Source organism: Mesoplodon densirostris, chromosome X (genome assembly GCF_025265405.1).
Source record: "Mesoplodon densirostris isolate mMesDen1 chromosome X, mMesDen1 primary haplotype, whole genome shotgun sequence".
Lineage (NCBI taxonomy): Eukaryota > Metazoa > Chordata > Mammalia > Artiodactyla > Ziphiidae > Mesoplodon > Mesoplodon densirostris.
The window spans coordinates 18,991,638-19,018,240 of NC_082681.1; the positions used below are offsets into that span (position 1 = coordinate 18,991,638).

General features: G+C 40.2%; 1 protein-coding gene across 1 annotated transcript; it reads left to right on the forward strand.

Annotated features, from left to right (window-relative positions):
* The first annotated feature begins 9,608 nt into the window (after positions 1 to 9,608).
* MMGT1 (membrane magnesium transporter 1) lies at positions 9,609 to 21,779 on the forward strand. The gene is made up of 5 exons (XM_060086394.1): positions 9,609 to 9,635; positions 10,310 to 10,640; positions 14,435 to 14,487; positions 17,022 to 17,125; positions 18,737 to 21,779. Exons 1-5 carry the CDS (start codon positions 9,609 to 9,611, stop codon positions 18,894 to 18,896), a joined length of 675 nt encoding a protein of 224 aa, XP_059942377.1. The 3' UTR covers positions 18,897 to 21,779.
* Positions 21,780 to 26,603: the final 4,824 nt, after the last annotated feature.

Genomic DNA, 26,603 nt, shown 5'->3' on the forward strand with positions numbered 1-26,603 from the left:
CAGGGTCAGGACAGGAATAAAGATGCAGACGTAGAGAATGGACTTGAGGACACGGGGCGGGGGAAGGGTAAGCTGGGATGAAGTGAGTGAGTGGCATGGACATATCTACACTACCAAATGTAAAATAGATAGCTAGTGGGAAGCAGCCACATAGCACAGGGAGATCAGCTCGGTGCTTTGTGACCACCTAGAGGGGTGGGAGAGGTAGGGTGGGAGGGAGACGCAAGAGAGAGGGGATATAGGGATATATGTATATGTATATGTATAGCTGATTCACTATAAAGCAAAAACTAACACACCATTGTAAAGCAATTATACTCCAATAAAGATGTTAAAAAAAAAAAGAAAATATGAGGTGGGGGGGGGAAAGAAAGAGAGAGACTGTATAGCCTGCAAAGCCTCCAGTATTTCCTGCCTGGTCCTTTACAGGAAAGGTTTGCTGACCTTTGCCTCGGCCTCTGCCAATCATTACTCTACACTTTTACCAGAGGGATCTTTCTGAAGCACAAATCTGATTACATATATCACAGCCCTGCTCCAACCCTCCACTGACCCCATGGCCTTCAGTTCTGGCTCCTTAGCTTGGCACATGGAGCTCCACACATCCTGACTCCAGACTGTTTCTTCACCATATATCCTGTCTTTCTCCCCCAAATATATTGTGCTTCAGCCTTTCTGAACTCCTTGTCGTTTCCTGAAAGCTTCATGTGCTCTCATGTGTCTATGTACCTTGCCATGTTCTCCCTCTGCTTGAAGAGTCCTTCAACACATTCCTCACCTAACTAGCTTCTCATGTGACAAAACTCAGTTTAAAGGTCACCAAGCTTTCCAGGATGCCCTCAGGCTGAGTTAGGGGCTCCTTTTATGAGCTTCCAGAGCCCCGCCCCCTCCCCAGGCAAGTCTCTCTCTTAGCCCTCCTGAAATATTATGTTTGATTGAAATGTTTCTGATGCCACAGGTCTTGAGTATCTTGAGGGCAGGAACCAGGTGTTACTTATTTCTTTACTGACAGCCTCTAGCCAAAGGCCTAACCAAAACAGGGACTCAATACAACATATCTGAGCATCAGTGAGTGTCTCTTCAATTTCACTGAGTACCAAGGAAATCTCCATGTTTGTAGATGACATTATATTCCCCTAGGTACCTAGATTCAGTTCAAGGATAAAAGAAAGAGGACTTTACAGTACTGGGTACATAGTAAGTGCTCAGGAAGGACTTAATAATTGAAAAGTGTACAGAAGTTTAGGCCAGCGTTTGCTTCAGTCCTTGGTTATTTGGAGGTGCGTGATAAACATTGAATTAATTAATTCATATGTTGGGGGAAAGGCTGAAAAAGCTAAGTTGAGGCCGTATTGTGGAAGGTCTTAATGCCGCAAAAAATTTTAACTCATTCATTTCCCTGCTCAAAACCTCTCCAGTATTAATTTGGCAACAGAAAGGGGGATAAATGAAATGCAGAGTGATGGGCGATGGGGGAGGCCAGTTAAGAGGTTGGAAAGGTAGTCTTGCTGAAAAGCAGTGAGGCCTTAATTTTTGGGATGCAGTAGGGATGGAAACGGGAGGCTGGGTGAGAAAGCCAACGTGGAGGGTGGTAGGATAACCTGTTTTAGCAGCTGATTTGGTGGGTGGATGGGGAGCGCTTGAGGAAGAAGGATTGAAAGATGACTCCAAGGTTTTGAACCTGGACAACTGGAAAGCATAAGACTACTAATAGCATTAAAATGGGAGTCAGAAGGTAGAGCTCAGCTCTGGACAGGTTGGATTTAAGGGACTGGTGTGATATCCAAATGGAGGTATCGAAATGGGTGGTTAGAAGCTGGGGTCTGGAGTTCAGGAGTGAAGTCAGGACCAGTGATAGAAGTTGGAGCTATGTGCACAATACTGAAGCGTGGGAGTCATGTGTTCTCCAAAGAAGAGGGAGTAGAAAGAGAGCCAGTACTAGGACAGTAGTACAGGGAAAGCCTATATTCATAGAGTAGAAGGAAGAATAGAAGGTAACACATATCAGTTAGAACTCAACATAATTATGCTGGAGTTTTCAGTTTATTTCCTGAACATACCAGCCCAATGTGCTAAAAAAAGCAAATAAGATTTTTGGTGTCATTTTCAGTGTCAAGGCTATTTGAAATGAATACTCGTATTAACCTCAGACAAGTAACCTAGGATACTTTGTGCAGATGTACTAATGAAACCCCATGAGAAATATTAGTGGATCTGGAAACAGTCCAGAGAATAGCAATTAAAATAATCAAAGGGGTGGAACAACTGATGTTTTAGGAAAGACTAAAGGGATAAAGAACCTATTCAGTCTGGAAAAATAGCTAGAAGGATCAACAGGAGCATCAACAACAATAATAACAATGGCTAACGTTTATTGAGTGCTCCCTGTGTGTGAGATTATTGCAAACAACTTGTAGGCATCATCTCACTCGATTCTGACAACAGTCTTATCAGGTAAGTACTATTATTATTCCCACTTTACAGATGAGGAAACTGAGGCACAGTGAAGTTAAGTAACTTGTCCAATCTGCCAAAGGTAGTAAAGGAGAAGCCAGGATTTCAACCCAATCTGATTCTAGGGGGAGTGGCCAAGATGGCAGAGTAGGAAGACCCTGAGCTCACCCCCTCCCATGGGCACAGCCAACTTACAACTATTTATGGAGCAACCATTGATGAGAAAGACCTGCAGACTAGCAGAAAAGATCTTCTACAGCTAAAGATATAAAGAAGGAACCCCCATGAGACAGGTAGGAGGAACAGAGACGCAGTATACTCAAGACCTGTACTCCTGGGTGGGCAACCCACAAACAGAAGGATAATTACAATTTCAGAGGTTGTCCCCAAGGAGCAATGGGTCTGAGCCCCACATCAGGCTCCCCAGCCCGGGGGTCCTGCACCAGGAAGAGAAGCTCTCAGAATGTTTGGCTTTGAAGGCCAGCAGGCTTACTTTTGGGAGAGCCAGAGGGCTATGTGAAACGGAGACTCCACTCTTAAACAGCACACACAAAATCTCACACACTCTGGCACCCAAGGCAGAAGCAGTAATGTGAAAAGTGCCTGGGTCAGACCCGCCTGCTGATTTTGGAGAGTTTCCAGGAGAGGCGGGGGGCAACTGCAGCTCATCCTGGGGACATAGACACTGGCGACAGCCATTTTTGGGAGCTCGTTCTACCACGTGGACACTGGTGCTATCAAGTGCCATTTTGGAATTCTCCCTCTAGCTTATTAGTGCAGGGACCTGGCCCTGCCCCTGCTCACCAGCTTGTTGGCACCAGTACTGGGACACCTCAGGCCAAGCAACTGGCTGAGAGGAGATATAGACCCACTCACCAGCAGGCCTGCTGCCTTAAGAACCCCTGAGCCCACAGCTGCCCTGGGACCCAGCCCTGTTCACCAGACGGCTCAGGAGCTGGCCTTGCACACCAGTACACTGGCACCATCCCTGGCACACTCAGGGCCCTGCAGCCAGAGACCCTGGGACCTGGCTCCACCCACCAGTGGACTGGAAGTAGCCCTGGGATCACCATCACCCACCAGTGGGTGGGCACCAATCCTGGGATCCCCAGGGCCCTGGCCCCACCCACCAGTGGGCTGACACAGTCCTCAGGACCTGGCCCTGTACACCGGCAGGCCAACACCAGCTCTGGGACACTTTGGGCCCCTTAGCCAGTGGCCTGGGATCTGGCCCCACCCATGCGTGGGCTGACACCAGCTTTGGGACTTCCAAGGCCCTGCAGCCAGATATCCAAGGAATTGGCTCTGCCCAACCAGCAAGCTGGCACTAGCCCTGGGATCCTCTGGGCCCTAGCCCTTCCCAGCAACAGGCCAACACAAGCTGTGAGACACCTTGGACTACTCAGCTAGCCACCCTGGGTTTTGGCCCAACTCATCAGTGGGCCAGTGCCAGCTTTGGGACACCTCGGAAACCACAGCCAACCTTGCCAGGAACCAGCCCCACCCACCAGCAGGCCAACAGCAGATCTGGGAACCTCGGCTCTCCAACCACCCACCCCAGAACCTGGTTCAGCCCACCAGTGGGCCAGCACTAGCCCTGGGACCCACTGGGGCTCTCAAGCCAGCAACCCTGTGACCTGACCACACCCACCAGTAGCCTGCAGCCTCTGCACAAGTCAGGACCTAGAAACCAATCAGACTGGGGGCCAGCCGTGCCTAGCAGACTACTCACCACAATAGATGGACCCACACATCTCACATAGGGGGCACCCCTAGAGCATATAGCTCTGGTGACCAGAGGGGAGTGTGCTGCTGGGACGCATAGGATATCTCCTACAAATGGCCACTTATGCAAGGTCAGGAAATGTAACCAACCTACCAGATACATAAAAATAAATACAGCAAATTAGGTAAAATGAGGTGACAAAGAAACATGTTCCAAACAAAGGAACAAGATAAAACCTCAGAAGAACTAAGTGAAGTGGAGATAGGCCATCTACCCAATAAAGAGTTCAAGGTAATGATTGTAAATATATTCAAAGAATTTGCGAGAAGATTGGATGAACAGAGTGAGAAGTTAGACGTTTTTAACAGAGTTAGAAAATATAAAGACCTAAACAGAGATGAAGAATACGATAATTGACATTAAAAATACACTAGAAGGAATCAACAGTAAATTAGATGATACTGAGGAACAGATCAGCGAGCTGGAAGACAGAGTAGTGGAAATCACTGAAGCTCAGCATATAAAATAAAAAAGAATAAAAAGCAATGAGGACAGGGACTTCCCTGGTGGGCCAGTGGTAAAGAATCTGCCTTACAATGCAGGGGTCGTGGGTTTGATCCCTGGTCAGGGAACTAAGATCCCACATGCTGTGGGGCAACTAACCCCCATGCCACAACTACTGAGCTTGCGTGCCTCAACTAAAGAGCCCACATGCCACAAACTTCAGAGCCCACACACTCTGGACCCTGTGCGCCACAACTACAGAGCCCACGCTCCCTGGAGCCTGCACACCACAACTAGAGAGAAGCCCATGCGCCGCAACAAAGAGCCCGCGCACCTCAGCGAAAGATCCTGTATGCCTCAACGAAGATCCCTCGTGCCGCAACTAAGACCCAACGCAGCCAAAAAAAAAAAATCTTAAAAAAAGCAATGAGAACAGCTTAAGAGACATCTGGAACAACATCAAGCTACTAATATTCACATTAAAGGGGTCCCAGAAGGAGAAGAGAGAGCGAAAGGGACTGAGAACATATTTGAAGATATGATAGCTGATAACTCCCCTGACCTGGGAAAGGAAACAGACACCCAAGTCCAGAAAGCACAGAGAATCCCAAGAAGGAACCCAAAGAGGACGACACCAAGGTATACTGTAATTAAAATGGCAAAAATTGTACATAAAGGGAGAATATTAGAAGCAACAAGGGAAAAGCAGCGTTACGTACAAAAGAACTCCCATAAGGTTATCATCTCACTTTTCAGCAGAAACTCTACGGGCCAGAAGGGAGTGGCATGATATATTTAAAGTGATGAAAGGGAAGAACCTACAACCAAGAATACTCTACCCAGCAAGGCTTTCATTCAGATTTGATGGAGAGATCAAAAGTTTTACACACAAACAAAAGCTAAAAAAGTTCAGCACCGGACTTCCCTGGTGGTACAGTGGTTAAGAATCCGCCTGCCAATGCAGGGGACACGGATTCAATCCCTGGTCTGGGAAGATCCCACATGCTGAGCAGCAACTAAGCCCATGCGCCGTAACTACTGAGCCTGCACTCTAGAGCCCGCGAGCCACAACTACTGAGCCTGCGTGCCACAACTACTGAAGCCCTCGCGCCTAGAGCCCGTGCTCCGCAACAAGAGAAGCCATCACAATAAGAAGCCAGTGCACTACAACGAAGAGTAGCCCCCGCTCGCCGCAACTAGAGAAAGCCCACGTGCAGCAACGAAGACCCAAGGCAACCAAAAAAAATAAATAAATAATTGTCGTCTCTCAAACCTCTTAAAAAAAAAAAGTGTTCAGCACCACTAAACCAGCTTTACAACAAATGCTAAAGGAACTTCTTGAGGTGGAAAAGAAAAGGCCACAACTAGAAACATGAAAATTATGAAAGGAAAAATCTCATTGGTAAAGGCAAAAACGCATTAAAGTAGTAAATCAACCAAAGCTAGGAAGGTTGAAAGACAAAAGTTATAAAATTATCTATATTTGCAATAATTAGTTAAGGGATACAGAAAACCAAAAGATGTAAAATATGATATCAAAACAGTAAATATGGGGGGAGGGGAGTAAAAATGCAGGGTTGTTAAAATGTGTTTGAACTTAAGAGATCAGAAGCCTAAAATAATCACATATATAGATTAAGAGGTACAAACTTCCAGTTGCAAAAATAAATGAGTCATGTATATGAAATGTGCAGTGTGGGGAATCTAGTCAGTAACTATGTAAAATCTTTGAATGGTGACATCATAACTAGACTTATGGTGATCATTTTGAAATTTATAGAAATGCCAAATCACTATGTTGTGTAACAGGAACTAGCATAGTGTTGTAGGTCATTTATACTTCAAAACAAACAAACAAAGTCATAGAAAAAGAGATCAGATTTGTGGTTACCAGAGATGGGGGCTAGGGGGAGGGGGAATTGGATGGAGGCAGTCAAAAGGTACAAACTTTCAGTTATAAAAGATAAATACATACTAGGGATGTAATGTACAACATGATAAATATAATTAACACTGCTGTGTGCTATATATGAAAGCTGTTGAGAGTATCCTAAGAGTTCTAATCATAAGAAAAAAATTTTTTTCTATTTCTTTAATTTTGAGTCTATATGAGATGATGGATGTTCACTAAACTTATTGTGGTCATCATTTCATGATGTATGGAAGTCAAATCATTATGCTGTACACCTTAAACTTATACAGTGCTGTATGTCAGTTAAATCTCAATAAAACTGGAAGAAAAAAATAAATAATAAAATAAAAAATAAACCCAATCTGATTCTTGAGCATATGCTCTTAACCACAGTAGTATAAACCTTCCAGCAAAATAATCTTAAAGATATGAATCAAGTAACCAGTCTTTTTACTAAGATTCAAAACTCAAAATACCAACACACCACTTAATGTTTTAAGAGGAAGACACATTGCTTTGTTGTTTGAATTTCTTAGACTGAGCAGACATTACTTTTGTAAAGAATAATATATATATATAATATATATATATAAAACACTAGTTTATATAGTAGTAAACCTCTAGAATTTGTGATCCAGGGGGGTTGTAATAAATAGCTTGAAGAAATGTTTAGCATCTACAATATATATATGGCTCCTATAGATACCTATAGTAGTCAGGAATGTATTTCTAGGGAAGGTGGGTTTTTGAACTAAGTAGGAAAGGACAGAGTGTGCTAGGTAGAGGGAGAATCTGCGTGGGAAATGGGTACATGGATGTGGTGTATGAAGTTACTCCTCCAGTTGGGTGGCATGTAACAAAGTTAATTAACTTGAAGACAATTCTGGGATTGCAGTGCTTTCTCTATGCAACCAACTATCCTGGGGAAACAGTGATGAGCCTTCATAAACAACCTCTCCATCTCCATAGGAAACGCTTTAGAGATGGTTATCCCCACCTTTAATAACATCCACATCATTTATCCACTGTGCATGTGGACGACGGCTGTTTCTTTGGGAAAACTAAAGGCACTTCTTGGGTCACCCAGGAATTTAAATGCTCTTTCTCATGAGGTTTGACTTTTGTTCTAAGAGCTCGTGAAAACACTGCTGTCATTAGCTGTAATTTGCATCTTTGGGATTAACCCTAACGTAGAGAACACTGCATGAGTGGACCCAAGGTACTTAGTAACTGTGACTTAGTAAATTCCTTAGTAATTGTGACTATGAATATCTTGGCTTCCTTTCAGGGTGGAATCTATATATGAGACAAAATCCCACCTCATGAATATGAGTTAACCATTTATTTCTAGAAAATGTAAAACTAGGTAGCTTGCACTCAGTATGTAGGTAACAGATTCAAAAGAAGAGAGTGGGGAATGCATTTTAAGAGTGTAATGGAGAAAACAAAATTCAAGGCCTGGACATAGGTCACTTCCCTGAAGACTAGGATAATGTATTGGTGGTTTATACAAATACCAGATTCCTTACTGGCTCTCTCTTTTTTCTATAACCTCATCTTTTTAAAAGAAAGTCACCAGATCTCAGCTCCTTTAAGAAACCTCCTAATCATTTTCTGCTTCAGATAAATTAACAGAAGTAATTTAATAGGGTACCTGAAAAAACTAATTTCAATTTGACTATTATCAAAGCCAAAACAAAGTTTTAAGATTTTTTTTTTTGATCACCTATGTTTTCAACCTTGCCACCTCCCAGCGGTGGAGAAGGAAGCACTTTCCTGTTAAGTGCAGAGAGATTATTTCCTGGTTCTTCCTGATTGTGAGGTCTATAAATAGGGCTACATTTGTAAGGAATACAATATACTGTACTTGACATTGATCAATTACCGTGTCAACTCTCGGCTTAGAGGTGAAGAAATTGGAGAGGGCCTAGAGAAAAATAATGACTATAATTAAAGGTTTGGAAAATGGGATCCAGGACAAAAACTATATAGGTAAAGTTGAGGAAATCTGATGACTCTTGGATGCCTTCTTTATTTTCTCAACTTTTTCAGCTTTGAGGAGGCTCAAGTATATCAGAAAATGCTTATCATCAATCAAAGTGCTACCAAAATCTAAGGGTGTGTACAAGTCCACAGGGATTTTTGAATCCACTTCAAAAATAATGGACGGACTCTCTATAGAGATTCTTTCAAAGGAGGATACATCCCTCTCCACTTCTTTCCCATAATTCATTCATTCATTCAGCAAACATTGAATGCCTACCATGTGACAGGCAACGTTCTAAGTATAGACAGAAATCTCTGTCCTCTTGGAACTTACATTCCTGGAGGAAGAGAGCTGGTAAACAATAATAACACAACAAACATAATAAATAGGTAAATTATAGAGTATGTTAGAAGGTGATATAAAAATAGAGCAAGTGGGCTTCCCTGGTGGCGCAGTGGTTGAGAGTCTGCCTGCCAATGCAGGGGACGCGGGTTCGTGCCCCGGTATGGGAAGATCCCATATGCCGCAGAGCGGCTGGGCCCATGAGCCATGGCCGCTGAGCCTGCGCGTCCGGAGCCTGTGCTCCGCAACGGGAAAGGCCACAACAGTGGAAGGCCCGCATACAGAAAAAAAAAAAAAAATAGAGCAGGTGAGGGGGATCAGGAATGGAAAGAATGCAAATTTAAAAGGGTGGACAGGATAGGCATCTAGTAGCCAGTAAGAGTGAGCAAATTGATGCAGCTAAAACGTAGAATTCTGACAGGGCTAAGGGCAAAGGATGGGATGGTGGTCACACTTTGCATTTACCTTGTGATATGCAGTTTACAACATTGTGCCAACCAGTCAGGAGGCACTGGAGGAGTTGGTGGAGTTTGGAAAAAGGGGTGAATTCTGTTTTGGCCATAGTAAGTGTTAAGGGCCACAGGATAGAAATAAATGATCAGCAGGGAGTTGGAAATGCAGGTCTGGAGTGCAGGAAAGACATTTGAGATAGAGATGTCGACTTGGAATCACTAATATTGACGATGGCTGAAAGCAGTGGGAATGAGCAGGTGAGTTGGCCAAAGGAGAATAGAGTGGAAAGAGGTCAATGTAAAATGTCTATAGTGTAAGGGATGAAGACAAAGAAAAAAATCGAGAAAGGAGAGTATATTTTATTCTGATCAGAGAGACAGAAGATGGATGGGCCTTTGTTGTTAGCATCACTATTCCTCTACTTTCATTTCTCCCTAATGTAAACTGGTTCTCTTTGTGACGAAACACTCCCACCGCGCTACATCCTTTTGGGCGCGAATCTTTCTCATAGACCTTTTGAAGGCAAGGAGAAGAGAACTAACTTTTACTGAGTGTCCCCCGCGTGCGACGTGTTTGCGGCTCCAAATGCCAGGTGGTTTTCCTCTACACCCCACCCGCCCCCTCGCTTTCACACCCTTGCCTCCTTCTGCGGTTCCCAGTAGTCTGAAGTACAGGAAAGGTCCACAGAAAACAAAGGGCACAGCTTTAGGGAAAAGCAAAACAAACAAACAAAAATTCCCAGACCAGGGGTAGGGAGCCAGCACTGACCGCCTTTAACCACCTCCTGCAGTGCCCAGTGTCCCTCTGCCCCGCCCGGAACTCTCCACAGGCCCCGCCCCCTGCCCCGCGGCCCGCGCTCATTTGCTGGCGCCCTTCCACTCCACTTCCCCATTGATCCGCTTGCGCCTCTTCTTTTACGCCGTCCACTCAGCTCCGCCCTTCGCAAAGCGGCCGCAGGCCCGGCCCCTCGGTACTCGCGGACTTTTTTCCGTGTCGCTTCCTCTTCTTCCCGGCATCCCCGTTTCCGCTTTCTCACGGCTCTGGTTTTCCCACCTCTCAGGCGCTTCGCGCCCAGGGGTTCACTGACGTCATCTCTCTGCGCTGCGCGGACACCCGCCGGTGGAGGAAGGAACATTTCCGCCGCCCTTCGCTTCTTTTGTTGGGCTGCTACTCCTTCGGAGTCATGGCGCCGTCGCTGTGGAAGGGGCTGGTGGGCATCGGCCTCTTTGCCTTAGCCCACGCGGCCTTTTCCGCTGCGCAGCGTAAGTGCCTGAGGGACGGCACCGCTTCCGTGCAGGACTCCGGGGGCGGCGTGTGGGTGCACCCTTGAGGGAGTGTAGGACCGCGTGTCCCGGGGACGGTCATTTGAGACCTTAGAGTTTGGGGTGGCTGTAGGAAGCAGTGCGGGGCTCCCCAGTGGAAGGCTTGGAGTCTGAGTTTGAAAAGAGTGGGGCACCTGGGGTTGCAGCAGGGTTGGAAGGGGGTGTTGGGGAGAGGGCTCAGTACGGGACCGGTGGGCTGCAGGGTGGGCAGAGAGGGGATGTATCCGGGAATCCGGGACAAGTGATGTCAGATCCAGCGTGGGGCTGGCAAAGTGTCAGATCGAGGACCTCGGATGCTCATGGTCCCATGACAACTAGGTGGACAACGTCTTGGGCGCTCCTGGGCTGTCCAGGCGGACTGATAAGTTAAGTGACCATTTGCCTCAGGGAGGCACTGTGATGCGGGGCAAAGAGCACCGCACTGGGGGGCTGGTTCTTAAAAACTTGGTTTACTGCTATATCTGTGACCTTGAGCACATCACGTCCCTTCTCTGAGGCTTCATTGAGGTGGATTTTAATTCTTGCACTTTCTATGTCAGAGAGTGATTGGGAAGTTTAAATGAAATAAAACAAAAGTGCTTTATCACACATATACAATTGTATTGTCAAGAGGAAACTTGGAGTCTAGCAGAGGATGCAGTGCAGTGAGACAGCTGATCTGTTTTGAGGTCTACCTTCTCTCCGAGACCAGGAGTTAGCAAAGTCTGGCATGTGGGCCAAATGCAGCCTCCCTCCTGTTTTTGCCGTGAGCTAAGAATGTTTTTAGATTTTTAATTTGTTGGGTGAAGAAAGCAAAAGAATATAATTTTATGATCCATGACAATTATATAAAATCCAAGTTTCAGTGTCCATCAGTGAAGTTTTATTGGCACACGGCCACGTCCATTCGTTTAGGTATTGTCTGGCTGCTTTCTAAGGGCAAAGTTGAGTAGTTACAGTGGAGATAGTAAGGCCTGCAAAGGCTAAAATATTTATTATCTGGCCCTTTACAGGAAAAGTTTGCTGAGCTCTTTCCTAACCTATAGAGCCCATAAGGGCAGGGACAATGTATATTTTGTTCATTGCTGTAATGTCAGTGCCCAGCACAATGTTCCCAACTAGTTACTCAATACATTTGTTGAATGAAGGAAAGAAATTCAGAATTGAACTTTATTCCTTTATTTGCTACATTACTTTCTATCTTCAGGAATAAAGTAGAAAATGAAATGTGAATTCCTCAAAGCTCCAATTGTTTTCAAGATAAAACCTTTTGTTCTATTTATTATACATAATTAAAATGATCCAATTATTAAAATTAGTTTTTACATACAGGTATTATGACAACATTTGTCTGGCAGAAATTCAGCTTTATTTATCTTTTTAATTTATTTTGAAATTTTAGATTTACAGAAACATTGCGAAGATAGTACGGAGAGTTACTGTATACCCCTCACTCAGCTTCCTCCATTGGTAACACCTTACATTACTATGTTATAATGTAACAACTAGGAAACTGACATTGGTATACTACTATTAAGTAAAGTCTAGCTTTTATTTGGATTTCACCAGTTTTCCCATTAGTGTCTTCTTTCTATTCCAGGAATCAATCCAGGGTATCATATTACATTTAGTTGTCATGTTTCTTCAGGCTCCTGTTTCTGTGACAGTTTCTCCAAAACTCCAATCTTGAATGAAAACAATAATAATAGCTAACATTTATTAAGTGCTTACCATGTGCCAGGCACTGAACTAAGCATTTTACATGTATTATGTAATTCAATACTACCAATAACCCTGGGAGGTAGATATTATTGTTATTATCGTCTTTGAAAGATGAAGAAATTGAGACATACTGCTAGGAAACCTGTGCAAAATTACAGAGATGATAAATGGTGGGGCTGGGCTTCAAAGACAAGCAGTTTGATTCTAGAGCCTGTGTGCTACACTGCTTGGTAAAATTCAGTCTTGAGTAATTGGGTGAAAGTGCGCTATGCTTAGGTGCTAGAAGGTGCAGTGATGTCGAGGGAGTTCAAAGTCAAGTGGAGAAACAAGTGAGTCAAGCAACAATCACCATAAAGTGATATAGATGCTATGCTAAAAGTATGTAAAATACAGGGAGATGGGAGTAGTCATTTTTCAGGAGGTGGGGGGAAGGGGTTAAGAAAGGTACCTAGAGTCTGGCTGATCAAATGTGGTCTTTAGACCAACATCTTGGAAATCATCTGGGAGCTGGTCAGAAATGCAGAAGTTCAGACCCCCCCACCCCAGATCTATGGAATCCGAATCTGCTTTTTAATAAGATCCCCAGGTGATTTGTATGTACATTCATTTTAGAATAGCTGCCCTAGAGGAGATTAGGATACAGTGGTACTGCGTCATTTTCTACAATAGACTTCAGCTGTAAAATCTTACTGTCCTAGAGCAAGGAGATAGATGACTGAAGTCCAACCCCTTCGTTTTACGGATGAGGAAATGCCCTGCTAAAGCTGGAGTTAGAGTCAGATTAGGCTTCATGCAAAGAAGAAAGGTAGCTGGGAATTCCACAGGTAACTTCAAGTAGGAAGTTAGCCAAAACCTATTTGGGTATTGGTTTGATTTTTCTTTTACACCTGTCCTTATGATGAAACCTGTGAGATAAAACTTCAGAAATGTCTCTAAACATTCTCTTTTAAGAGTCAATGCATGCTCACTCACAATAATTTGAGGTTTTAAGCATGTTATTAAGTAGGGATTGTGCAAGATTCCTCTAGAATTAGGATTTTGTGTTTTTATGTGAGGTGGACATGCCTTGTGGCATTTGTCACTGCAGTGGGACCTCTTTATAGTCCTCATGTTGGAAAGAGACCAATATTTACCTTTGAGGCTAATTGTGTCCTGTCAGATTGTGGCAGCAGGTAGCACCCTGGGGTGCTGTGACATGCTGGTCTTTGCCGTGACGAACTTTGTTATGACAGAGCTCCTATCCTGTGTCTCATTTGATCCTCATATTATTCCCAATTTACAGTTGCAGAAATTTAGGCAGTGAAAAGATAGATACTGTATTTTTTTGATTCTCAGGCACATTCCACCTCCCACTCCTACATTTTAACACTGAAATTGAGATACATGTTACAATCCACGAAGGTGTCTTACATTGAATGAGATTACGATAAATTGAAGAGCTGGTATTATGATCTAGGCTTTTCAGCTTCCAAATCCTGATCCTTTTCCTTCATACCTTGCTGCCTCCTGAGGCTAAGGCAGTAGCAGAATTATAATTAAGTCACAGAAGCAGCAATTGATGTCCAAGAATTTCTCCTATTCCAACACCCCCCAGCATACTGTCTCAGGAAAAACATTTCCATAACAATATTACTTTGTCCATATTATGTGATGGTGGTGCTATTTCAGAGTTGAGATTTTCTGTAGACTTAATTTTTAAATAATTGTGATTTCTTTGACCAGATAGTGAAAGAATTTCAGAGAATTCTAGTTTTCCTGTAGTAATGAAAGAAAAATTATGTTTAGGTATTTCTTCCTCATATTTGCTCACTTTTCACTCTTATCCTGTTTTATAAGGTGACAAAGCAGGTCATGATGGGAATAAGATAGTTCAAGATCAGACTGACTGCCTTAGAAGATAGAGGTTTTTGAGGAATCCGGGATTAGCATTACTTTGTGTAGCACGTGTCAGTTGCTTCTTTGGTATATAGATTTGCTTGCATTTTAAGAAAAATGGGCTACAATTTCTTTAATGGTATACTTCTGGTTTATAGATCGTTCTTATATGCGATTAACAGAAAAAGAAGATGAATCACTGCCAATAGATGTAAGTTGGTCATTTATATTCCATTAAAATATATATAACCGAATCACTTTGCCATGTACCTGAAACTAACACAATATTGTAAATCAACTATACTTCAATAAAAAATATATATGTATATATATTTTAAAAATCAGCCACATAGCTTAAAATATATTTTAAAAATGTTTTGGTTTTTTATTCTCTTAATTTTCCAGACATGAAATAGCATATCTGTTATGTACTTTTTGTTACTTTGTCACAAAGATTTGGAAACAAAAGACTTCTGTTTGGTTTCTAGAACTTAGTTTATTTTTTTGGCTACGCCGTGCAGCTTGCAGGATCTTAGTTTGCAGGATCTCAGTTCCCTGACCAGGGGTCGAAACCCGGGCCCCCTGCAGTTGAAGTGTGGAGTCCTAACTACTGGACAGCCAGGGAATTCCCTAGAATTTAGTTTATAGTAGTCTTTCTAGAAGTTGCTCTGTCTGTAGTCTGAGATGGACTTAAGTTGATTATTTGACTTTATTATTTTTTTATTTTTTGTGTGCTGTACGCGGGCCTCTCACTGCTGTGGCCTCTCCCGTTGCGAAGCACAGGCTCCGGACGCGCAGGCTCAGCGGCCATGGCTCACAGGCCCAGCCGCTCCGCGGCATGTGGGATCTTCCCAGACCGGGGCACGAACCCGTGTCCCCTGCATCGGCAGGCGGACTCTCAACCACTGCGCCACCAGGGAAGCCCCTATTTGACTTTATTTTAAGAAAATTCCTTTTATACATAAAGTTTAAAAACAAGTAAAACTAACAAAACATTGTTTAGGGACAGATACATAGGTGGTAAAACTAAAGAAAATTAGGAAGTGCTTTTTTTTAAAGCTGAAATAATATGTGAACTTCACTCACAGTTTTTTATCTTTATTGGATTTTTGTTTTGTTTTTTTGCCTGCACCGTGTGGCTTGCGGGATCTTAGTTCCCCGACCAGGGATTGAACCCGAGCCCCCTGCAGTGGAAGCATGGAGTCCTAGCCACTGGACTGCCGGGGAATTTCCCCTCCCCCCCTTTTTAAATCTTTATTAGATTTTAAAGAACAAAAGTAGTAAGTTCTTTGTAATAGAATCAACCAGTAAGTGTCAAAAGTAAAACTGACCCCATTGCTCACAATTCTACCTCTACTCTGAACAGTTTGTAGTATATCAGTAGTTTAGTTTTCTTCTATGCATAAACAACATTATCTTTGTTTGTGTATGTATAGTTTTATGTAATCAAAACACAGAGTGTTTCTTTTAAAAAAGTTATGTGCATATATGTATACTTTCATAACTAGCTTTTTATTACTTAACAATTTATCTTGACATATTTTCATGACAACTCATAGATTTATCACATTCTTGTTAATGATGCCTATGATTGCATTGTATGAAATGGGTCTTGGTACACTGGTGGTGGGGATGTAAACCAGTATAACAGATGACATTAGATTTTAGTTTAGAAAGAGTAATAGCTTGTGGCTAATTTTGACTTTAATTGTCATAATTAAAGACATGGTAGATGTGGCTATTAACTCATTCTCCCATCACCTTTGTTTTGTGGTAGATGCGTGCACACACACATATACACACTCATTTATATCTGTTTAAAATAACTTTCTTCTGTTTACAAATGGGAAAATTTGAAAAATATGGAAAATCACAATCAAGAAAATAAAATATGCCTGTAATCCCATGTTGGTTAATATCAAACATTGCAAGTTTTTGCTTGCAGAACCTCTTTGGAAAGCAGTTTCGTATTACCTAATAAAGTTGAATTTGTGTATACTCTGCGCCAGTGGTTGCACTCCCATGTGCCAGGAGACATACACAAAGATATCCATCCTGATGTTGTAAAAGTCACAGGCAAGAAACAGCCCACATAGCCATCAACAGTAGAATGTATAAATTGTGGGATTTTCGTGTAATGAAATACAATGAAAATGAATGGACTACAACTATGTACTTCAACCGGGAGGAATCTCACCAAAAAAAAGCTCAAATGGGAAAAAGTAAGCAGTGTATGCTTTAGAGGTACATACAGAGCTGGTAAAATTATAAATAAAAGCAAGGAACGGATTAATAAACAATTGGGGACAATAGTTAACTGGGAGGGAGGGTGAAGGATATAATTGGAGGGGGATACCTGGGCCTTGAAAGGTACTGGTAATGTTCTATTTCTTAAGCTAGGTGGTGGCTAAGGGGTGTTCTTTTTATACTCTGTGATATTTAACAGTAATACATTAAGACATTCATATTTGCTCTTAGAAGCTGGTAATAGTTGATAACTGAGTTCTGAATGGCTTGGTACCTGTTTTTGCTATTTGCGCAAAACCCAGAAGTATTTTTGCAGCCGATTCACAGAACTTATAGAAGATACTGTTTTGTCTGAGTCCAAATCATTTAAAGTGAGACTCCTTGATAGGACCTAGAAGAAATACCTGTTAAGAAGCTAGAAAGAGATGGAGAGAAAATTGTAAATTTTTATAATAATATTTGTATGTTGTTTAGTAATTTCAATCTTTATACTCACAGATAGTTCTTCAGACACTTCTGGCCTTTGCAGTTACCTGTTATGGTATAGTTCATATTGCAGGGGAGTTTAAAGACATGGATGCCACTTCAGAACTAAAAAATAAGTAAGTCTTTTCCTTTTCATAGGCATTTAATTTCATGGGGGTTTTGCTTCATTTACATAATTTAAAATCTATGTTTTTTATGGTACATAAAAGTCGGTTTTGTTTTTACATTTCGATTATGCAGTTTGTATGAGTAATGAGGTAAAAAAATTGAGGCAGTGTTTGATGTGACAGGAAAAATGGAAGTTGAATGACAGATTATTGACATTAGAATAAGATGTTATGTTATGGTTGTTTAAACTTACTTGTTGGCTGGTTGGATAGATAGGTGGATGGAAATAGATATATAGGAAGATATTCCCTCAGGAATTTTTTCCTTCTTTCTTCCCCACTCGCCTTGCTTCCCCCTCTCCTTCCTCCCTCCCTTCCCTCCCTTCCCTTCCTTCCCTTTTCCTCCTCTTATCCTCTTGACCCAGCTTAATCTTTGGAAGATTATGAGGTTTTCTGTTTCCTCTATCACTTGAACCTAGCCTGTGACATAGACTCTGCTCTTAGGCTCTTTTCTATCCTTGGACTAAAGTATATTTGTTATTCTGCTTTCTTTTTTTCTCCTATACTACTTCTAAGCTATTTTCATGAGCTTTGCTTGCTTTTCTTTTCCATATTTCTGACTTGCATAAAATCATCCCTTGGCTTTATTCAATTCCGTCTCTGGACTTTACCCATCTTCTTGATCCTAGAAATTTTAACACAGTATTTCCTTAGAAGAATTCGCAATAAACATTTATGTGTTAGAGGAAATTCATCCCCTTTTTACTTTTACGTTTTAATTTACATTTTAAATAGTCACATCTCAGGCTTCCCATTTTATGTTGGGGTATGCTTGGATTTTTAGGTGGGCTGACTTCGAGATTTGAATTTTTATCAAAAGGAAAGTTCTCTTTCCTTCCAGGAAATTAATATTTAAAAACAAACCAATACCAAAAGCCATACACTTAGGTGTTTGTGAACTTTTCTTAGACTGCATATATCTCACTGGAAAGATGAAAGGATACTCCACTATCACTACCCACTACAGTTCTTACAAAGAGTCTACCAAGAATCACAGGCAAGGGGCCTAGAAAGAAAGAAGTAAAACAGAATGGCATTAAGTAGGTGGTAGCAAAATACATGAATTTAGTAGGTGGTAGCAAAATATACAAGTTTGGACAACAGCAGGTACAGAAGGGCGAAAAGGAATTTTTCGTTGTACTTGATTCTTGGAAGGCAGATCTGTACAATGATCAGATGGCTTGAATAGTGAGGGCCAGGTGAGAATAATCAAAGTTATAATCTATGTACTCTTTTTTAAGGACTATTTGGCATGGGCTAGAGTTAGATTTATAGAGGTGATTAAAGTTGAGCAATTATTTGTGTTTTCATAGGCATCTTGGAAGGAATGCCTGAATTAAAAAATTTCAGGGTTTTATGTTGCATTTCCGGGTTTCTTATTTTCCTTGTACAGGAAGAAAGTGAGATACAGTATGTTTACCAATTATAGTCTGATTTTATGGATTTAAACTTAGTTAAAACTATAACCCATAGCAAATTCATAATTTATTAGAAGCCTGCTTATTTTCAAATAGGCTTTTATAAAGGTTTATCTAAAATTGATGCTTTTTTTCTTTTAAGGACATTTGACACATTAAGGAATCACCCATCATTTTATGTATTTAATCATCGTGGTCGAGTACTGTTCCGGCCTTCGGATACAACAAATTCTTCAAACCAAGATGCATTGTCCTCTAACACATCATTGAAGTTACGAAAACTTGAATCACTGCGTCGTTAAGATTTTTACAAATTATAATAACAGAACAGGACAGGACACAGAGCTGGAATATTGGAGTTTGGGGTACAAAACACTCCCCCCCGTCAGTATTTATATTGATCTTTCAGACCTAATTAAAAAAGTCTATGACCCTTGTTTATACACTGTTAATCAAGTCATGAATGCAATCTAAGTTATCTGTGAAATGAGTCTTTGATCTTTCATAGAGAGAATTCTTTTTTCATCTAAAATTCACTTGTTTTGTAAAAGTCACTGTTTTGAACACATTTCTTTGAAAAATGATGGTTTTGTAATTATTTATTTTCTTAGATTTCTTTTCTTTTGCACTACAGTTTTTAGGATCCTTTTGGAGATAGTGTGACTACTGCATTTTGCAGCATGAATGATAGTAAAATGGTCTTAAGTTCTTAACAACAAATAGACTTCTCTAAAGAGACTAAAATGGTGACTTACCAGTTTTTCTTATGCCCCCTAAAAAGTGGCTCTGCTTCAGCAGATACTTGCCAGTTTTTAATTTATCCATTACTTCTCACCCTACCCCGCTCCCATATACCTCCTAACATCAGTCTTATTTCATCACTTCTCTGGGGTTCTGTGTGCAGCGAGCAATTTTTGTGTCAGAAATCCTTTGTCATAACAAGTATACTTAACAAACTCAGCTTGCTGTAAAGCTACTTGTATTCTCTTCATTTATTGGTAAAAAATGTCCCAAATTGATTATGTAGTGTAAGAATAGTTGAAGATAGACCAAAAAGAACATCCATGAATTAATTATCCTGCCTGTGTAGAAGAATAGTAGTCATTGAGGAAAACTGATTATTTGTCATTAGCCAGTTTAACTTATTCAAAATCTCTGTTATTTTGTTGCATACTAAACTAATGAATTAGTAAAAATATAGGAAACCTTCTCGTTAAAGGTAGACTTAAATGGAATTGGGCCAAATGTGTTCTAAATATTTGGAACTCATGTCTTTAAAAAAAATTAAGGTCATTGAAGAAATTGTTTCATAGCTTCTGATTTGTTTTCCATCTTCATTGTATGTTGCTGAAGGTGAGGATGAGGGTACAGAGAAGAATTTTTTTAGAAACGGTAATTTCAGTTTTAGGGGAATTTGGTCTCTTTGATCTTCAGGAAGCTTAACATTTCTGCATTTCTTCGTAGAAAACATTGCTTTTGTTGAATCATACAGGTATGGAAACATTGCTTTTGTTGAATTGTATAGGTATAAAGGGAATAACTGTATGCAGATTTGAAAAGGAAATGTGCTTTAGGCAAGAGTCATGAGATGTCCTTATCCTTGAAGACATTTTTTTCCATTAGTAATGAACCTCAGCTCTTCTCTTCTGCCTGGTAACACAGCCTGAAGTACAAGATTATTTTGTCATTGGGTCTTTATTCATTGTTTAATTTTGTTTTGCCAACCCAATCTGTCTGTGGAACACTGACTCTGCTCTCTAAGGAGAACAAAGTTAGAAATCTGTTGAAAACCTAAAATAATTTAGAAATGAGTTTAAAATGTGAAGTCAGGGGTTAAAGTGGTTGTATTTAAATCAGAACAGTGTATGAGAAACAAGCTCCTTACATCAGGCCTGTGTACCGTTTCCTCAGGTATGACTTGATTTGCAAGAGCGTCTTATTTTCTTCTCTTTGGGGGCCTGTCTTCCTTTCCTAATATGTTTTAATAATAACTTTACTGAGATATAATTCACATACCTTACCATTCACCCATTTAAAGGGTACAATTCAGTGGTGTAATATATTCATGATGTTGTGCAACCATGATCACAGTGAATTTGAGAACATTGCCATCAGCCCAGAAAGAAACCCTGTGCCCTTTAGCAGTTACCTGTCTTTTTCCCCCAGTGCCTCCCAGCCACTAATCTACTTTCTGTCTCTGTAGATGTGTCTATTCTGGTCATTTAATATGAATGGATTCCTGCAGTATCTGGGCTTTCATGACTGGCTTCCCAAATATGGTTTTGTTCTATGTAGAGTGAGAACTCCTCTTGAGAACTGATTGCTGTAAAAGGAAGTGGTTTGTAAAAATCAGTAGATGTAAGGAGGGAGGGTCACATACCTAACAGGTTTCTCAGTCTGTCTTATGCTGAATAGTTTTTTCTCAGAACCAAGCATTCATGATATGTTACTACTTATAGTATTTTTGTCTAGTCTCTAGAATGGATATTGATATGGATTGCCCAGTCAGGAAAGTCCTGCTAAGTATGATGCCAAATAACGTGGCAAATAATTGACATAGCAGTCTTCAGTTGTGTCTAATTTTGCTAGGAGCTTGTATACCTCTGGTCAGGTGAGCTTCCCAAATTTTTTCTTTAATTTCCTCCAATGAATTTATGCTGTCTTTTAAAAGTAGGTACCAAAGGATTTGGGTGATTTGGGTGCTTCATAACAGTGCTAAATGGATTAAGTTCAGAATTCTATTTATACTACTATGAGGCAGTACTAAGGTAGCCAAAAATGTAGTCATGCGAGCTAGTGAAGCCTGCAGTTGACTGTGATTTCAGTGACATTCAGAAGTGTGTACTGTTGAAGGCTCTCTAGAATATAGGAAGACATAATGACCAGGGAACCAGCCAAATGCTACGGCCTAGTGGGCCAGCTGCAGAAAATGCAGATTGGTGAATTAGAGACTGTGATGCTCTGTAACTCCCTAATGATTGTTTTCTAAGCATTGTGGCTTATTTTTGAGTGGCATGACAGCATCCCCCTGGTTGTATGTGGCCTGTTTCCATGATGTATTGAGTAGTGTTGTTTGTTGTGAGCATCGATGCCTGTAACACCAAGCTAAACACATTCTTTTGGATATGTTTCCTCTCTTTAAATGACCTTGCCCTGTCCAATAAATAAATGATTGTCTCACCCTGTTTTTGGTAGTGATTTTTTTTTGTTTTGTTTGTTTGTTTGTTCGTTTTACTTTTAATCTCATTTTCTTCCGTTTCTCTGTCCCCAGAAAAATGTAAGATCTAATTTTAATGACTGTATTTTTTCCAATGTGATGCTGTTTTACTAAATTCAGTGGATACTTTACTTTTCATTGTACATGTAAAGTCTTGCAATTTTATGGTTTTTTTTAGAGTTGAAATCGAATGTGTAATCTCATTTATATTTATATTTATGAATTATCAAATGTCCTTTGGAGTATAAGAATATTGGTCTTTGAGTAGCAATGTCTAATCATTCCAGCACAAATGTGTTGTATAGCCAAACTGCCATTACAAAATGGCAATTTATACTTAACAGGAAATCATTATGATTAAAGCATCACGGGACAAATCTAGAGTTTAATGGAAATCCAAGAGGAAGTTCTGGTTTGCAAAGCTTGGCGTTTATCTGCAGTATTTTGAAAGATAGCACTACTAGTATTCAAATCTACATAGGAATATCTCAAACTAACCTACTAATCAAATATTCTTTTAAAAGGAAAAAAGAAATATATGCACGTGGCAAAAACCCCAGATGGTACAGAAAGGCATGAGGTTAAAACCTGCTCCCTTCCCTCCTCCTAATACCTCTCTCCAAAGGTCACCAGCTTTAAGTGTCTTGTATATTCTTTCAGGAAAAACGTTATTTGCCAGCAAATATATACTTAAAAAGTTTTTACATTAATGGAATCAGACTGTATACACTCTTCTGTACCTTGCTTTTTTTGCTACCTGTGTCTTATAAGATCTTTCTGTATCAGTATGTACAGAAATACCTCATTCTTTTTAATGACTGTGTGGTATTCTAATATATGATGTGTAATAAATGTTCAAACATTGATGGGCTTTCAGGTTGTTGGCAATGTTTTACTATTGCTAAACCATATTGCAATGAACTTACTTGTACATATAATGAGATTAAACTAACAAGGTTACTTCCTAGCAATAGAATTTCTGGGTCAAAGGATAGTTTTCATTTTCAGGTCAGTAGTTGTTGCCAAACTGATCTCCAGAAATCTTTGCCCAATTATGCTTCCACATATAATGTATAAGAATAATTATTTATGAGGCTCTTGCTAATACTGGGCCCTCAGCTTTTTAAAATTTGGTCATCTGAAAGTGAATAAATGGTATTTTGCATCTTAATGAAGTTATAATGCATTTTAATGAAGGACATGGAACACATTTTCATGTTTATTGGTTACTTATATTTCATTTCCTGTGAACTGTGTGGTCATGTTCTGTTTTCTATTAGATTTGTTTTTTTATTAGTTTGTATGAGCTCTTTGTAAGCTAAGAAAATTGGTCCATTGTCATATGTTTAATATTTTCCTGAGTTTTATTTATTTATGTAGTTAAACTTATCAGTCTTTATGGCTTCTGGGATTTGTGCCTTGCTTTAGAAAGGCCTTCTTTACATTTAAGAATAAATTTAATGTATTTTTCCAGTACTTTTAAGTTTTTTTTTAACCTTTAAATCTTTGCTTCATTTGGAATTTATTTAGGTGGAAGGAGTGAGGTAAGAATTCAAGATTTTTCTCTTCCAAATAGCTATCTGGTTATCCCAACCCTATTTGTTGACTTTTTTCCACATTGATTTGAAAAACCATCCCTCATACATTGTTTCCATATATATTTAGATTTGTTTCTGAACTCTGCAGTCTTTTGCAAAAATTACCAGTCTTTTAATTATTTTAAGTTATTACACATTTTCATATTTGGCATTGCTAGTCCATACCACAATATTATTTCATGATTTTTTTCCTAGTTATTCTTGCATGTTTATATTTCTAGATGAACTTTAGTATCATTTTATCCAATTCTAAAATCTTATTGATATTTTTCCTAAAATTTTATTTTGAAAAACTTACAGAAAGTGTGAAAGAATAGTTTGAGTGCCAAAATACTTTTCATTTAGATTCACCATTCCTAACATTTTGTTACTTTTGCTTTTGTTCTCTCCAAATGTGCTTCTTTCAAAACCCTCCTGAATTGTTTGTAGTGAGTTACAGACTTCATCATCACACTTCATCATATCATGACGTTCCTAAATATGTCAGCATGCCTCTCCTATGAGAGTGAAGACGTTTTCCCATTTAACCACAATACCATTCTCACACTTAAGGAAAGGATGAACCATCTAATCTATTCAAATTTACCCGTACATCCCCAGAATGACTTTTATAGCTGCCCCCACCAAGGTTCACAAATTACATTGGTTAGTTAGTCTCTCTAGTCCCTTTTAAATAGTCTTTCTACCTCCTTTTTAAAATGGTATTTTCTAAATAAACTTATTTTTTAGAACTCTTTTAGATTTACAGAAAAATTGGGAAGATGGTGCAGAAAATTCCCACATAGCCCGCCTCAGTTTCACCACTGGTTAACATCTTATGTTAGCGTGGTACATTTGGTAACAATCCTTGAACAGATATTGCTACATTATTTTTAACTGGAGTTAATATTCGGATTTCCTTAGTTTTTACCAAATGTCCTTTTTGTGTTCCAGGATTCCATCCAGGATACCACATTGCATTTTTAAATTTCATTTTAAAATATTTATTTATTTATTTATTCATTCATTCATTCATTTGGCTGTGCTGGGTCATTTAGCTGTGATGTCTTCCTAGGCTTCTCTTGACTCTGACAGTTTTTTAGACTTTCCTTATTTCTGGTGACCTTGACAGTTTTTGAGGAATACTGGTCAGGTATTTTGTACAATGTGCCTCTACTGGGATTTGTCTAGTGTTTTTTACCATTATTAGACTTGGATTATGTGTGCCATTGTTATCATACCCAGGGCATACATTTATTAACATGAATTATAACTGTTGATTTTTTTTTTCGGCTGCGCCACACAGCTTGCAGGATCTTAATTCCCCGACCAGGGATTGAACCTGGGCCATGGCAGTGAAAGCGCGGAGTTCTAACCAATGGACTGCCAGGGAATTCCCTGTTGATGTTATTTTTGATCACCTAAAGCAGTGTTTGTCAGGTTTCTCCATTGTAGAGTTACCCTTTCCATACTGTCCTCTTTGGAAAGAAGTCACTGTGCACAGCCCACACTTAGGGAGTAGGGAGTTATGCTCCACCTCCTTGAGGATGGAGTATCTACATCAATTATTTGGAATTCTGCACAGGAGGTATGTCTCTTATCCCCCACTTGTTAATTTATTCAATATTTTATTTATATGAGTTTGGCTCATGGATATTAATTTATTTTGTACTCTGGGTTATCATGTAATACTACTTCATTTTGTTGCTGAAATTGTTCCAGTGTTTTTTTTTTTTTGCGGTAGGCGGGCCTCTCACTGTTGTGGCCTCTCCCGTTGTGGAGCACAGGCTCCAGACACGCAGGCTCAGCGGCCGTGGCTCATGGGCCCAGCTGTTCCGTGGAATGTGGGATCTTCCCGGACCGGGGCACAAACCTGTGTCCCCTGCATTGGCAGGCAGACTCTCAACCACTGCACCACCAGGGAAGCCCGTTGTACCAGTTTTGAACATTGGTAGCCGTTTCATTTGACTCTTGTGTTCCTTTGACATCACTCCCTTTGACATCACTCCCATTACTGTGGATTTTTTCCCCAGCATTTCTTGCTTTCTGGCACTACGAGATGTTCCAGGCTCATCTTGTATATTTCCTTCCCCAGTCCTAGAGTCAGCCTTTTCTCCAAGGAACCTGGTTCTTTTTATTGGAGAATGGTATTAGAAACCAAGATCTGGGCCCTAGTTGTGCTCAGTTGCTCCTGGGGTTTTGTCTCTTCAAGGCTCTTCCAGCTAACAGAGCAAGGGCATATATGGGTGTGTACTATCCTGTGCCTATACACATATGTATAAATATTCCTATATGTAACATCTGTATTTCTATTAAGTGAAACACAAGTTCTTACTGATGTTTGATCCACCATCACATGTATCATTCTAACCTCCTCCCCTTGCTTATCTGTAAACCACTCCAACGCTGAGAGACCTGGTTCCCACCGTCTGCTACCCACTTACTTGAATTGTTTAATTCCAGTATACAAGTGCAGTGTTTTCAGAATTGATAACACGTATTCCCATGGGAAACAACTTTTTCAACCAAAGCACAGTGATTGTGTAAGGTTTTTTTTGCCATTCGTTTTATAGACTCCACTCATTTCCAAAGTTACTTAGGTCAGCACATTTCCCGCTCACTCTCTTCAGTACGTTTGTTTCAAAAATTTGTAATACAGTTAGATTGTTTTGTCACGTTCTGCATTCTATCCTGGGATTCCCCTGACCTAAATGCTTTTTTAAAATATACATCAAGTTTCACTTTTTGTGATCTAAAGTTGAGTGGGTTTTGACAAATCCATGTGTTATGTATCCACAATTGCATTATCATATAGAATAAATTCACAGCCCTAAAAATCCCTTGTGCTTCACACGTTCAACCCCCTCCTTCCCCTGAGCCCCTGTTCACCACTGATCTTTTTACTGTCTCCATGGTTTTGCCTTTTCCAAAGTGTCATATAGTTGGAATTATACAGTATGTAGCCTTTTCAGACTGGCTTCTTTCACTCAGCAATATATGCATTCAAGTTTCCTCCATGTCTCTCTGTGGCTTGATAATTCATTTTTTAAATCTCTGAATAATAGTTTCGTGTATAGATCTTCCACAGTTTGTTTATCCATCACCTATTGAAAGACATCTCCAGTTTTTGATGATTATGAATAAACACTCACATGCAGATTTTTGTGTGGACCTATTTTTTCAAATTAGTTGGGTAAATACCAAGGTGCATGATT

Bases quoted from the DNA above. Each gene is read 5' to 3' on its own strand.
- MMGT1 (XM_060086394.1), top strand. From the start codon at position 9,609: ATGGCTGAAAGCAGTGGGAATGAGCAG. The intron at 9,636-10,309 runs GTGAGTTGGCCA...CCGTCCACTCAG, and splicing joins AAAGCAGTGGGAATGAGCAG to CTCCGCCCTTCGCAAAGCGG. The intron at 17,126-18,736 runs GTAAGTCTTTTC...TTTTCTTTTAAG, and splicing joins ACTTCAGAACTAAAAAATAA to GACATTTGACACATTAAGGA.